General features: G+C 44.8%; 1 protein-coding gene across 2 annotated transcripts in view; it reads left to right on the top strand.

The window, feature by feature from the left end:
• The window catches only part of LOC147884904 (uncharacterized), a 45913-nt gene that overhangs the window by 10304 nt on the left and 20062 nt on the right, over positions 1-15547 (top strand). For both annotated transcript variants that reach the window (XR_015543567.1, XM_087397743.1), the window contains exons 4-5: positions 431-490; positions 12502-12567. Coding sequence is in view for 1 of the 2 variants with exons in the window: in XM_087397743.1 (XP_087253869.1) it covers positions 431-490; positions 12502-12567 (126 nt within the window). In the remaining variant the exon portion in view is untranslated. The remainder of the gene's footprint in view (positions 1-430; positions 491-12501; positions 12568-15547) is intronic.

The raw sequence follows: 15547 nt of genomic DNA, 5'->3' as shown, positions 1-15547 counted from the left end.
TCTAGGGGCCCTAAGGCAAGGTGTAAAGGTAACAAAAAGAAGCATTGAGGGGATAAGGTGACGAACGGAACATTCTAGAGGATAAATGAACTGGGATTTTTTTGGGGAGAGGGCTAGAGGAATGCAAAATCGCAGAATGTTTTGGTCGAAGATCTCCTTCCTTCACCCCTGCTCTCTATGGTTTGTGAATGTGATCTTCGCTGCATAAAGAATCCTGTTACATTACCAACCAATAACTTGTAACATCCGCAAAGGCTGGCTAACTGTTAATCATCAAGTTATACATGCTAGTGGCTTGGATTCTATGTATATGGGTTGCATGGCATTTAAATATACATTCAATGCCTCTGTATCTGCAAAGTTTTGTTTAGGAAGCCTGAGCTCCATTGTGACCTAAGAAGGGTTGTGATCTTATGGTTTTGATTGGCAGACTGGTGTGCCATTTGGAGATAGCAGTATGGTCCGAGATTTTCATGGTATTATGGGAAAGGTCAGGTTTCAACTTTCAGTATTTTCTTACCTTGTTCGTGGGGCATTGGGTGTATGGCTTATTCTTAAATGAGTCATCGAAGCTTTGACTCACTTTACTTAGAAATAGCTTAGTCAAATTAAGTAAAAACCATGTTTGGAAATCACCTTATCGACCTCTTTACTAAACCCATGTGAAAACCATCCCCACCATTGAGACTCTCCAGTATCATATATCTCTAATGATGCCCCAACTCTCAAGTCATTCAAAATTGCATAGACCAGGATCGTATCCTTCAGGAGCTTTCTTGATAATTTCCTTATCTTTTGCATTGAAATTGCTTTTGCACGTATTCAGATAGCATCGTGCTACAAGCAATCAAGAATTCTCAAATATATCAGATTACTTTGTTGATCAGCAACATCTTACAAATATAAAATAGGACCAAGAGAAGGAGCAAAAGCTGTGTTTAGTTTCTAGGGGCTTGTGTATTGCACCCTTGATCTTTGCCTTACGCATGAAAGCTTGAATTTTATTTAGTTTTAGGTTTCCCTTAGCATCTAGAGCCTCAAATTCGTAATCTGCCACATAAAGGCTATTAGATAAGCCTGCTGGTAGGCCTGATTACCCCTTTGTGATATGATGACAAGCATATTCAAAGTCTGTTGGGAATCATCACGATCGTGGCGTTGTCGTTATCGTTTCTAGTGTCATCCTAGTTGTCATTATCCTCATCTCTTCTTGTCCACTACTGCCATTGAGCATTCCAAGGTAACACATGCTAGGTTTGGCTTGGACACATTGCTAAAGGTATTGCCAAGCTAGATTGATATTTTACCTACTTGTCTCTATTGGAAGGTGTGGCGAGCACTCCTACGCAGCAGAAGATTCACCCCGAGATCACAAAATACTTAATGTGGAACACGACTCAAATACATGTGCTTACTTTATATAAAGAGAGCAACTCAGATCTGAAAGAGAACTCAGATGTATAGCCAAAACAGAATAGATATATAGGTAAATCTCAAGTACATAAACTTGCGAACATATGTACCAACACTTCTAGAAACAATCCCTGAGGTAATATACCAAAGCAAGGCTCTGTTTTGCAGCACCCTCGGAAGGAAACTCCTCCTCTGTGCCATATGCCTCTGAGATAGGCTTCAGTAGCTGCTCAAGGGTGAGTACTCATGCAAATATATGCTCTGATTTGTGTACTGCAGACAAAACTCCCTTTGCTGCACCCCTTATGCTCTCTTACAGTGAGTAGGTACGCACCAAGGTGTGCTGCAGATGCCAAGGACTGTTGCTACTGCAAAGTACGCTCTGGATGATGATCTCTAGGGGGCCCCCACTTCTTCTCACTGCTGCACAATGATCTGTAATCTGAGAACCCAAGGAATGAGTGGAGCTCCCACAACGGGCTCCTTTTATATGGAACTGGGCTGACTGGTCACAGTCTATTTCTACAGTTACTGACAGACTGGGCGACTAGTCTGTCAGCCTACTCTGTCTGCAGTTAGCCGACTGCTTGTAGGGCCCATATAAGCAGCTCCTCGCAGCCAGTGTTGACTGCTTCTGGTGCTGCATCTGCTGCCCACCTCTAGCAGCCCTTGTGCCTGTCCCTGCTGTTGTTACAGGCCTCCGTACCTACCAGCACCTGCTGCTGTCCTGCCGTACTCTTGCCTGCCCCTGATCTGCCAGCTGCTACTGTGGCAGGCCTTGTGCCCTTTGCCTGGGTTCATGGCTGAGCTCTTTCCATCCCCATAGGCAGCCCATGTAAGCACTGTTTGGTGGCCCTTTGGGCTTCCCAAATAAACCCTAATAGGGACTATAGTGTGCTGCCCATGCAGCAGCCATGTTGCTGCCCACATGGCAGTCTCACCCCTTCCCCTTATGGGTTCATCTACTCATAATATGTAAGGTGTCAAACCTCCTGAGCTCCCCTCATTTGGGGGCTCACAAGTGGCTCATTGACCTATTTCTCCAACATAGACAACATCAACGATTGGCAAATGTGCAATGGACTACAGACTGATAGTACTGTTGTGCAGAAGCTTATAGCCTTGGCACTTCTTGCAACCATAGGAGCTGCAGCCTGAGCATCATCAGCTATAGCCACGGCATCATCATCATCATCATCATCGTCATTAGCATCAGCCTCGATGTGCCCCCTCCAGCTCGAGCCTAAAAGCCACAGTAACCGCTTTTGTCCCCGCAATATTCCACTTTCCTGTCAATTCTGAGCCAGCTCCCTTTCCCACCTACAGCTGGGCTCAGTTCAGGGTTACCCTTCTATAGCTCGATGCAGTCTTCCAGCTAGTCACTATCTCCCAAGAGTAAGGGACTTTGGTACCACAAAATCAGAACCTCGCAGATTGCCATGGCTAGCCCTGACTTCATCTATAAAACTTGGAGACAGAAGGGGAGCCGCTAGTATGCAGCAGACATGCAGATGGTCTGCACGCTTGTGATAATAGATGGATAGACTACACGCTTGTGATAATAGATGGATAGACTACCATCGTTTCAGTATAGCCTTGAGGATCCATCCATTTTTTCACCTACCAGGACGTGAACCTGGCCATCAGAGAGGATCTCTTGCAGCTCCATACGTACAAGACTTGGTTAGCACCTACTGAGCTTTCTGCTAAACTCAGCTTCTGCAAAGCTCACTGCTTACAGATCTCAGAGGAGGGGTTTACCCAACCGCCTGGCTACATTCTATCTCCCACATGTATTGAGGATCTCGATTGAGACGGCGGGTTCTGCACTTAGTATAATATGGAGGAGACCGAGACAGAGGATCATTTTGCATTTAGATGCCCTGTGTACTATGAGATCCATGGACGGCATCACTGTCTTTTCAGTGGACCACTCAGAGAGTTTCTGGCACACCCTGATCAGCGATGTGTGGCTGCTTTGCTCCTTGAGGCCTAGAGACATAGAGATCAGCTCGTACGACTGCAGAGGGCGATCATGGACTTTACTCCAATAACCCAGAGCTAGGTGCAGTAGGGGATCAGACTTAGCAGAGAACCACTTGACAGACTCAACCTCTGGTGGACACTAACATGAAGACCAGAGATATGTCCTCTATAATTTGATGTGTGGAGACAGACCATGGGAGTGACGTATGCACTTGTCGGACGACGAGCTTCCTCTCAGAGGCTACATAGGAGGAGGGAGGGACCCAGAAAATCTGGACATGCTGAGCAGCATCAGCGACTTTATCACAGTTTTCTTCCTAGACGACGTCAGCCTTCACCAGATCCAGAGCCACTATTAGACAAGATTATCTTGTATATCCACAAGTGGCCGACGTACACAGGTCTAGTCACCTGCATGGATAGCTGGTTTGATGCTAACAGCCAGTGGCATCCCATCGTAGCCCTTTACATTTTGGGTTCTCTCTCGCTTGCAAGGAAATAGTGTGATGTATTTCTTGTTTTAGACACCAGCCTTGGGTTATGGGTGCCCAATTTTAGGGGCCCCACCCTATAGCTTTCAGTATAACTGGTTTTTTAAAAGTCTCATAGACCCCTTGGTCTTTTGTAGACGTTAATAAACTTTCTTTGTTCCTTTCTTTCACCTCAGCCACCTCTCAAATACCTCTTCCTCCCTCCCAGTCCTCTGTCATTTCCAACCCCCTGCCCCTATTCCCTACATGCCTCACTCAGCCTGCCATGCCTATGGCCCAGATCCACAGGAAAAGAGTGATGTATTGAGCTTAAGAAGCTCAAGAGCTGTTACATAAAGTAGAATGATATAAGGAGGTGGAAGTTGCAGCAAAGCAACTACGTGTCATCTAGTAAACACAGGAGATGCTATAAATTCCAGCGTTGTCTAGTGCAAGATGGAGTGTGCAGGGATGCTCATACGAAACCATGCAACAGGTTGTCTCATGTCTTCAAATTGGCCCTTGTTTACTCCTCCAATTTAAAAGTACAAGAAAATGAAAACTAGAACGAGAACTTCATTCCCAAATCCAGGGTGTGTCCTTTGGGAGAGAGGGGGAGGACGAGATGGCACCCCCTTTCCATGACTTCCTTACTCACTGTCGGGATGCATCCTCCCACACCCAGCCGTCCACTCCGCTATACACGTACTAGCCACAACAGTTGCCAGCCCCCAGAGATGCCTTGGAGGGGATTCTTGTGGAGGTTCACCGTCTCTGTGCACGAGAGGCCGAGCAGCAGAGGTATATCTATAGCCTCAGTTAGGAAATCACATAGCTCCGTAAGGAACTTGCTGATGTATGCCATTAGCTGGCGGCAACCCCAAGTGAAGGACCAACAATGGAGGAGCGGAGAGCCACCATGCAGTCAAACATCGAGGAGACTACTAGATGGGTGGATGTTGCAAAATATGAGCATGCGAAGGCCATTGTTTGGCTAACATTCTTAAGCAGCAGCGACGGAGAGCTAACAAGGACGTCAGAGATCCGGGGATTCCACGCATTTCAACCACTGCCATCGATGATGCTACCAGTTTCGTGGCCTCTACCCTAGGGGTCTAGGAGGCTGCATGGCATTGAGGACATCTTGTGCATAGGTCGCGATCCCACTTGTGATCGGTCTTTTATCATCCGTTTCAAAGATACTCAAGCCCTGTCTTGCAACATTACGCAAGCGGAGAGTGCTATGTGATCACCCCTAGGTTCATACGGATGAGAACCTCACACCTGACAGGTAGAGAAGAGGCGTACCCTCTCACAAGAGGGGACACGACTTGCAAGGAGGGAAAGCGGGCAGTGGTTCGAGATGAGCCTCTCCCCGAATGGGCATCCGACGGTCCCCCTATGGGGTCTATGAGACTTAGAGCATCGAGACCCTGACCTCTAGTGTTTGGAATTGTAATGGTACCTTAGCGGGAAATTTCTTGTAGTCATATAGAGGACGAAATATAGTTTTCTACGTAGAGATCCATTAGAGCCGAGAGCTGTTAGAAATGACCCAACAGAGGGTATCCACAGCGGAAGAGTGATAGTATTGCCCAGGAGCTTACACAGTGTGGTGTGGGGTGTGGAATCACAAACTTCTTTACTTAATGTGCATAGATGTGCAAGCTAGTAAATAGTCAACGGTCAGAGACAAATATAGAAGCAACACTTTATATTTCCGTCCGTCCACAAAGTAGGACAGGATACAATACCAAAAGGTTCTCCTACTAGATGTCAAGCACTTCTAGATCTTTGAGCCCGCGTGCTGCACCTTGAGCATATGTAGACTCTTTGTCTAGAGTGTTCTTCTCAACCTTGCTGCCCTGAGTGTCAGCCTAAGTAGGCAGCCCTCCAAGCTCAGTCTGCAGCTCTTCCTTCTCTCCCGGTACTCTGGGAATAGGCTCCAAGAGTAGGTCTCCTGATGCTCCTGAATGCTGGTCTTTTGCTGCTTCAGAAGATGTGATATGAGGCCCAAAACCTCTCCTTTTATAGGCCCAAGGCCTTGCTGCAAAAACCGACCAGACTGGCCGACTTTAAGGGTCTGTTTGGGCCGACCAGACTGCCCCCCACCCCCCAGTCTGTAAACCAACCTGGTTGGGGGCTGTTCTCCAGATCCGCCTGGCCATGTGGCAGCCCGCCATAGGACCAGGCACTCTGCCCACCTGCTGGCCCTGCTCCCGACCTGTTGCAGGCTCCATACAAGGCCCAAAGGCCCTGCCATGCAGGTGCCTTTGCCTACTGCAGATCCCGCATTCAGCCAGGACACCAACAGCCCTGTCCTCTATCTGGTAAGCCTCCGTACAGCCCCGTACAGTTGGGCCATACCCTGCTGATGTCATTGCGCCCTTCACAGGGCCCTGTTGCAGGCTGTACGCCTGCTCTGAGATTCCGTTTTGCCAAGCCAGATCCAGGGCTACATGCCCTCGCCATCTCTCCTGCACAAGATCTCTTGTGCTGTCCACATGACAGCTCATGTGCTGCCCATGTGGCAGCCCCATTCTCTGCCCATGTGGCAGTCTATACATCCCTAGGTCCACCTCCCCCATGCTCTCCAGAGGAGAGGTAGAGAGGTACTTGGACTACTCTCCAGAGGAGGTAGATGAGGATGCCTTTCATCATGACCTGCTGAATGCACTACACAGGAAATGGCAAACAGCTGAAAACAGAGATAAGTTTGAGTACTACCGTACATTTATCAACCCCGAATATTGGGCTACTTATACATGAAGAGAAACAGCCACGCAGAAGTACATTTGCACACCCATGGCAATACATAAGCGAAGAGCTTTGGCCTCACTTCGCACCCGATCACACCAGCTGCAGATTGAAATAGGAGGATGGAAAGATATGCCAAAAGAGAGCAGAATATGCCAATTATGTGACCAGGGAATGGCAGAAACTGAAGAACACATGGTAATGATATGCCCTTACTATACTCACATCCGGAAAGCATTTAGCTTTCTTCTCGAGGGACATAACAGACTGGCTGATATGCTACATAGCGGGTCACCCCCAGCTTTAGGAACGTTTGTCTATAAGCTTTTCAAGCACAGGAACTCACCTAAGACATAAAGGTAGTTTCTCTTGATACCCTCCCCTCCAAGGGAGGAGTCTTTGTGTACGAGGATTTTGTATTGCTCAGGTCCCATAGGCCGATTTTTGGTCTTCAGAGGACAATAATATATTCTTCTTCTTCTTCTTCTTCTCCTCATATGGGGGCTTACAGATGGGGAGGTGACCATTCCAACAAGAGCGTCCTGTGTCAGTACTTAAATTGTAGATATAATGGAAGGCAGCATATCGTGAGGAGACTCAAGAGTTAGGTGGAGTTTGGTCATCTTTCATTGGGATGATCTTTATCGAAAGGCATGGCATGCATGCCAGATTTTGTTTGTTTTAGATCCGAGGCACTCCTCGACCGGACCTCTTCATCGTAGTGTGCTATTGCCCCTCGAGACTTTGCATTTGCTAGAGAGCCTTGAGGATGTTGAGGCCTCATTGTAGACAACCCTACATCCGGACATCATGGACTTCTCTAGCCACAGGAAAGTCCTCCTTTTTGTGGACTTCAACGTGAGGATGGCTACAATACTTCTTGATTTCGAGATGATTCTATTCTCGCCTGATGTTGATTTGGATAAACTGGGATATCTCGTATTTGTAGATAGGCTAGCCCTGGTCACTTCATGCGGGCTCTCGTTCTTGGGCATGGGCAGGATACATGACCATATCATTTATAATGGTATGAACTAATGGCCCTCCTCAAGTGGATTCACCTTGTTAGTTGACTACCTCATGGGATCCCTGCCTTTGCTCCACCCATCATTGATTTCTTTGTTTTTTTGCCACCACCTGGAGCTGATGAAACGTGACTTTTCTTTAGTGTATCCATCCCTCACTGCACGACACACACCGCCACACCGTCTACACACCACATACCACTACGTCCATTGCATTGTAGCTTATCCTCCAAGTACGCCACACATCTTTCTACACTCCTTACAGATCTCGAGGACATTCTGCACTTGGAAGATCGAACCATTCTAATCACCCGTTCTCTCCATGAGGCGGCTCTTCATACTTTTCCACACATCATCTATTCCACTCGTCCTTCGCTTATTGGCTTAGTTCCTTGCAGTAGTTGGTATGATGGTGAGTGTAAGGCATTACCCTGCCAACTCAGATTTGAAACTATGCATCACCTTTCGAGTGACATGGAGACGATACGTGAGTATTGCCATTTGGACACCGAAAGAAGTAGGCATTCGTTTGCTAGAACGCGGATGAGTTGCAATTAGCTAAACATCTTGTTGTAGCAGCTACACCAAGCACTTCTTGAATGATGAGACCCTTCTCCTCTTACCAACACCAAACCTTGGCACTCTTGTGCACGCATGCTATATGACATTCCTCACCAGCCACCACCACTTGATGTCTGATAGCTACCATGCTCCATCCCATGTGCAATGTTTACCACTGATAGACAGGCAGTGGAGCTACATAATCCCCAAACCAAAGATCATGAGGGGCTACGCATTGGATACATTGGATATGGACTAAGTATTCTGGCCCGGATCTCAGCAAAGCTTTTTAATGAAGCGATTTGCACTGATTTTCCCCACACTTGTACTCTTATACTATCATCCCTATTCACAAGGCCGGGGATTCCATGAGCCCGAAAAAACTATAGGACCATCAAGATTGGACATTTCATGTCCAAGATCTATGCCTCAGTGCTTGATATACAGGTTAGCCAGTAGGCAAAACGGTAGGGACTCAGAGCTACTAGACAGGCAGACTTCGGCATTGATCATGCGACTCTAGATCACATCCTTACACTTTGAGGTGTCATTGAGGAGGCTAGAGCACAGAGACAAAGGGTTTATTGTTACTTTGTGTTTTTTGACACAGTGCCATGGGTTCGTCTCATTAGATGTCTACAAGATTTGGGATACGGTCAAGATAGCATCTAGGCAATCATGGCACTTTATGAGTGGGTCTCAAGTAGGGTTCGGACAGCCATAGGATGGATGAAGGAGATCATGAGTACTATCGGGGTCAAACAGGGTTGTCCATTATCACCAACTTTATTTGGTGTCTACATTGACGAGCTTAAGACATTCATCAAGACATTAGGAGGGGCAGGCTCATCTCTTACCAGCTCCTTGATTTAGATTCTCCTCTATGCAGACAATGTAGTCTTGCTCTTCTTTTCAGTTGAGGGCCTCCAACGACACTTGGATGCACTTCACACCTTCTGTGAGACACATGACATGATGGTCAACCTTGGTAAAACCAAGGTTATGATCTTCAACACATCTAGGGCAGTCATGCATAGAGAGTAGTTCACCTTTTGATTGATTACTGGTAGAAATCGTTTCATCTTGATGTTACACGTACTTGGGAGTGCTTTTCTTTGGCTCGATCTTCACGATGAGACTAGCTATGCATGCTTGATTGAGCAAGGGAATGGTGTGTTTGCCAAGCTTGAGCGCCAATGCTTTCACGATCATTTTTGGACCATGTCTATTCTCTTTGATTCTTTGATCCGTTTAGCAGGTATGCATGGCAGCCCAAGTTGGATCCATGATCTATCAGAGGTTGGGTGGAGAGGCTCTAGGTTCTTTTATTGGCACCCATTATCCATACTAAGCCGCCAGTCCCACACCAAATCATCTTGGCTGAGTTCAGGGTTCCTTCACTATAACTTGACGCATCATTCTAGGTGATCACATACCTCCACTGACTCACTGACTTCAAGGAGACGAAAGTTACTATGGCTGGCCTTATCTGTGTCCATGACATTAGTAGCTGAGGGTGATCAGAGGTGGTGTTATGCTTGGACATGCAGATGGTTTGTGAGCCTTAGACTACACATGGACATATTGGCCTCTCTCATTGCATATACACCTTCTAGTGTACATATGAATATACCACCTTCCTCTCCAATTAAGTTATAAAGACCCTTCTCCTTCCATCATGGAGTCTCTTCTTTTTCCTCCATCTCTCTCCGTGACTTTCACTATCCCCTCCCTATATGTACATTTTCCTACATTTTCCTCCCCTCTCGTCCTCCGATTGACTTCCTCCTTCCCTTCCTCCTTTGGTACGCGTTGTCGATGCACTTATACTGATTGCAAGTGGAGATATGGTGTGATTCGGGCCCCTCTCCAGCCTCTTGATTCACCTAGATCAAAGACAATTAGTGATCTTCATTCAGAGACGAACTCCTTAGGACACAAAGATGAGACCGACAGACTCCACTTAGAAATTGATTACTGATTTTTTTCCAATCAGAAAGCACGGACCGTAGTCCCCAAGGGGGTGACGTAGTCGAGATCCAAAGCGAGAGACACGACAGAGCCACAAGCATGCTGACGCACAAATGAGGCTTGGGGATCTCCCCTTCATGTTTGCTGGACCAAGGATAGAATCAACGGGGGTTGGCAGTGGCACTTGTCCGATGGAGGCCTATTGTGAGGAGACCATAGCGCACCACACGATCAGCATTCTATCACGAATTTTATCCCTTTGCGGTACCGATCCCTGCGTGAGCCTCTGTACGCTGAGACCCTCCTATCCATTATCAGACACACCTGGTTCCTTAGACAACATACAGAGGACCATCACAGTTATACCACATTGTAGATCTCCCCCCTTTCCCCCCCCTCTTGGTTCAGATATCTAGTATTTGTATTTATATTTTCCTTGTGTGCAGATGCTTGCTTAGTGGCCCACTCATTGTTTCTGGTCTTTTTAGGCTCATTTTTCCTTTGGTAAGGCTTTTAATAGACTTAAATGAGTGGTTTAGATATAAACCTTGATTTGGGCCCTAGTTTGAGGATGAATTTCATTTGACCTTTTGTTCTCTCTTTTGGTTTCACAAATTGTGTCATCATACAAGTTTTATGGCTTCATACAAAGTCTCTAGAGGTTTTCTTCTTTGACTTGAATCATCCTTTAGGCCTCTAACAAAATCTGGAGGTCATCCATATTTAAGATTTTGAGCAAAGTCTCCCTATAGAATATGCTTTATGGGATTTCTACCCTTTCTGGGTGATAGATAGCTTTCTGGTCTCTTTCAAGCTCATATTTGGGCAAGAGTTTTTTCACCAAAGAGTGTTCAAACTCTACCCATGTCTTAGGAGTTTTGTTGTTTTTTCTACACATCAAAGATGGGTGATTTCAAATCTTTCATACCAAAAGAAGTCTCTCATAAAAAAGAGGTATGTCCTATATGTTGTCGCAAGTGTCAAAACTAGGCTCAGTATTTGTAACCAAGAGTTCATCAACCTTTGAATAGCACTTGTGCAACTTCCAGTTTTTAAATGGTCATTCTTTCCAATTAATTCTTCAAGTTGGAAGTTCAACTCTTTAGTTTGGTGAATTTGGAGTATGAATTTTACAATTACCAACATTGAACATTTCATTGACTACTTTTCGATTCGTGATGCTGTCATTGCTTGGACAGACCTCGCAAGATTGTGTTTCTCCCGGCCTTGTGTAGACTATTTTAGTTCGAACACTATATTTGAATATGGGTCTGGCCACACCATTTATTCCTATCATTCAAAATATAAGTCTTATATATGGCCATTTATTTCTATCACGCAAAATATAAGTCTTATATTGCATATGTTTCCATGTACATGTGGGTTTTTGAGAGAACCTTAAACGTTTGTAAAAAGTTCCATGTGGCTTGTCGACATGATCCAGAAAGATTCATAAGAGTGAAGATAACTTCATAGAATTGAATCAGAGAGTCATGTCATGTTTTTGGGTTCCTCCTTCCTGTTCCTAGTTTGTTGCCTCTTCAGGCTTGTAGTCTCATGTTGACATGAACAGTGACCTGCTTTGGAACTTGTGGAACTGTCCCCTGAACCCAGTGTCTACATTTGGAACTCTCTGCATATTTCATGTGTCCTAGTAGTATTAATACCCCACTTTTGGGTTCTCTTTGCACGCATTAGTAATACCTAGGTCTAGATTTAGTCATAGACCCAAGCCCTTTTTCCTTGTGTCCATTACAATAGATCCCATCCTTGTAAACCTCACCGTATCCCACCTTGTGCAGCTTACAACCTTAGGCTGCAGCATTACTGTTGACATAAGACAAGTCTGGCATCTTCGCTTCTTAGAATATTGTTAAAACTAAAGTCCTTTATGTTCAAGAGGGTGGTGGGTTGACAAGGGATTGAACTTTATGGAAGGTGGGCAATAGTGTTATTGGAAGGATACTAGACATCAGTAAGCAGGGACAGATGATGCCAGTGTTGCCATGTGTAAAGGAGAATATAGACATTAGTAGGCTGTGGTAGATGACAATGTGTGGCAACCTTGGAGAAATATATACCTTGAAGCTCACTATCACCTCTATTTTAATCCATATCTCCATGCTTGTATATATGATACTTTGTGCAATAAAGGTGATTGTAGGATATTTTGTTATCATCTTTAAGGAACTGCTGATCAAGTCTTTTGAATTATGTAGTCTGAAGTCGTTAACATCCGCTAGGTTGCATTACCTCCCAAATACCCAATCTAGGTGAGATCTGATTTTGTTATCTGCTGGTGCTTTGATCCTGTACAGGTGGAGTCTCCTGTGTTCCGTCATCCAAAGAGGCCTGTTTATGGCATGCAGTGTCCAAGATTGGAGGTAAACTTTGAAATGAATTTTCGTTTTTTAAGTGTCTCGACTGATTTGTTTTTGATGTTTCTTGTGTTAATCAAATATCACATTCCAATTGTATCTCAAGGCAGAATAGGATTAAGGATTAGCAAACTCAACCTACACACATAATTTGTGAGTGTTGGAATAATTCAAATTACGAAGTATCCCATTTTCCATACAAGACCCAAAAGGATTGGAAGGCATATTTGCTTCATCAAGGAGAGAGCCTAGAACAAAGAGATGTCTGACTTTAGAGAACAAGATCATATCGTAGGACCAATTCATGAATACCTTGTGCAAGGAAAAGTTGAAGAAGATGGAGACATGCTTGGTGTACTGGGAAACACAATCCCATTAGGGAGTCATTAGTTGTAGATCAAGTGTCTAAAGTTTCTCCTCAGGAATAACTCTTCGTCTCTACAGACAATTTCAGCTGTCCAAATCTTTGTACACCTGGAATTTTTGGTTGGCAGAGATTCTCAATGCTATTTCCCCATGACCTCAATCTTGTGAGTGCTTGTTTCCCTTTCTTGGAGATTAATAATTTTGTCTACATCCCAATTGAAGGCATGCATGACCTTTTGTGTACCGTAAATTATTTCTAAACATGTCCTCATTTATAACCTTGTGCTTCGATGTTCAGCGCTTGCTTTTATTTGCTTTGTCTCTTCTCTGCATTCCTTCCTGAGGTTGCATTAATAATTTGTCTTAAATCTGGCTGACATGCGTGTTGATCTTAACTCATTGTCCAGGATTCTTGCCCTAAACACAATGACGTATTAGGAGTATAAGTACTCTGGATATTCAGGAGCACATCCATTTATCACAGCAGATACTTCAAGGCTACACATGTGTCTTTAAAGGATAGGAGTGAATTGGACCACATAGAAGGAACAAGTGAAAATGAAGTGCTTCAAGAAGTAATACAGGAATATATTATTGCTTCATGGCATTGGTTCAATGTTTGAACCCGCAAGAGAGAGATTAATAGAATTACTTCTATTGTTTCTGAAGACCAAGCATGGCTTATGGCATCCAGCTTGATACTCATCTGATCCCAGTGTCCTTTCTATTAAAACCCCAGGAGCCTTACAAGTGAGACATAACTGAAAGAGGACTCAAAATGATGAAGTGGGATCTTGGTCGAGAAGTACTGGTACAAACTACTTCTCAAAGTGGCAAATAAACAATATAAGAATCCATATATTATCTTCTTCTTTTCTTTGAAGAAGGGAGGCCTTTTGGCAGCTCTCAGTGGATTATAAATGCACTACTTCCTCATACCTCTACAACAGATAGACAACCATCCACCATGTTTTCCTAAAAAGGCTTGCATCAAGAAGGTCCCTCCATTCCCAAGGCTGGTTCTTTAAAAGTGAGTTTGGATAGGTGGTTTGCTGGATAATGAAGTCAACTTGGATGAACTTCGATCTCAAATTTGAACTCTTGGAACAAAAGAACCCAGCTCTTGATCGTGCCTAGCAAGGTGTGGCTTGGTTAGCATATATCTTAATGCTTGATCATCTTAATGACGGAATTCAATCATTGAGGACAACATTGCTAGGAATTCCCTCTCTAATTGTGCCATAGTTTTGTTCAACTGGATTAAACTGGCAAGTTTGCTTTCTCATTCCTCATTTTGTTAGCTAGTATGGATTCTATGGCATGTGAGAGTTGGGAGAGTAGAGAGCAAGAGTACAACTGGATAGAAGAAGTCTACAATACAAGAAAGAGTGAGGGGTTTTGTCTAAGGGACAAAACCCTTATCCTATCCACTAACTGTAGTTAGGGATTGGACTGTGGTTAGGGGGAAAAACCTCAATGAGGGAAAAGTGCCCCTAACCTACTTATTACATTACTTGCATCCAAAAGAGGGCAAATTAACTGAAAGCTCCAAATATGCAATAAATTGCAGTGCAAAACCAAAAGCCCCAAATTTTGGGGTGAAATTGAGCAGAAATTGGGGCAAATTCAAGAAAAAGCCCCAAATTGACAAAATGCCCAATTTCACAAAATGTGGCCTGCAAAGCACACAAATATTTGCTCCGAATCTTCAGCCAAGGAATGGCACAATGCACAAAGAATTGCCTGCAAATGAACCCTGTAAATAACCACCCTGTGAGAGTACCCTACAAAAGTACCTTGCTCAAGAAATTTGCAACAGTCCGTATAGTACGGATTGTACAACTGTATGGACAGCTGATGGGAGCTGTGCGGTGAAAGTACAGTCGGTTGTACGGAAGCCGTACAAATGTTTGACGCGCCTGCTTGTACGGACGGCGACTGTTGTACGGAATGGTAGTTAGCTGTACGGAATGCGGGGTCTGGTACGGAATGGAGGAGCTGTACGGAATGCGGAGGCTAGCAGTACATCACTTCATGGACTGTTGTTCGGAATCCGTACAGTTGGGATTGTACGGAATGACAGCAGAAAGGGTTGGTTGTACGGCGCTGATGCAATAGTTGTACGAAATGGCGGCGTTGAGGCAGCAGATGTATGGCGACTTGCACGGTTGGCAATGAAAAAATGGTACAGAATCCGTATGGGTGTACGGATGGCGTCAGATCTGCACGGACGGGTAGGAGTGGGAGCAGGAGGTCAAGCTTGCGGGCAATGGGGGCAGTAGAAGCACGGGTAGGAGGAACTTGCTCTGATACCAAATGTGAGAGTTGGGAGAGTAGAGAGCAAGAGTGAGCTAAACAATTGAATAGAAGAAGTCTACAGTACGAGAAAGAGTGAGGGGTTTTGTCTAAGTGACAAAACCCTTATTCTATCCACTAACCGTAGTTAGGGATTGGATTGTGGTTAGGGGGGAAAACCTCAATGAGGGAGAAGTGCCCCTAACCTACTTATTACATTACATTGGCCACTGCCTAGAATATACCAATAATTCTAACATGGCAAAAGCTCTTGCATAAGTAGGAAAATGAAATATGTAGGTGGGTCCCAGTTAGGTTGCCTATC

Source organism: Dipteris shenzhenensis, chromosome 26 (genome assembly GCF_047967505.1).
Source record: "Dipteris shenzhenensis isolate YYH24624 ecotype China chromosome 26, Dip_SZ_1.0, whole genome shotgun sequence".
NCBI classification, from domain to species: domain Eukaryota; kingdom Viridiplantae; phylum Streptophyta; class Polypodiopsida; order Gleicheniales; family Dipteridaceae; genus Dipteris; species Dipteris shenzhenensis.
This window is presented reverse-complemented; position numbering and strand designations above follow the sequence as displayed.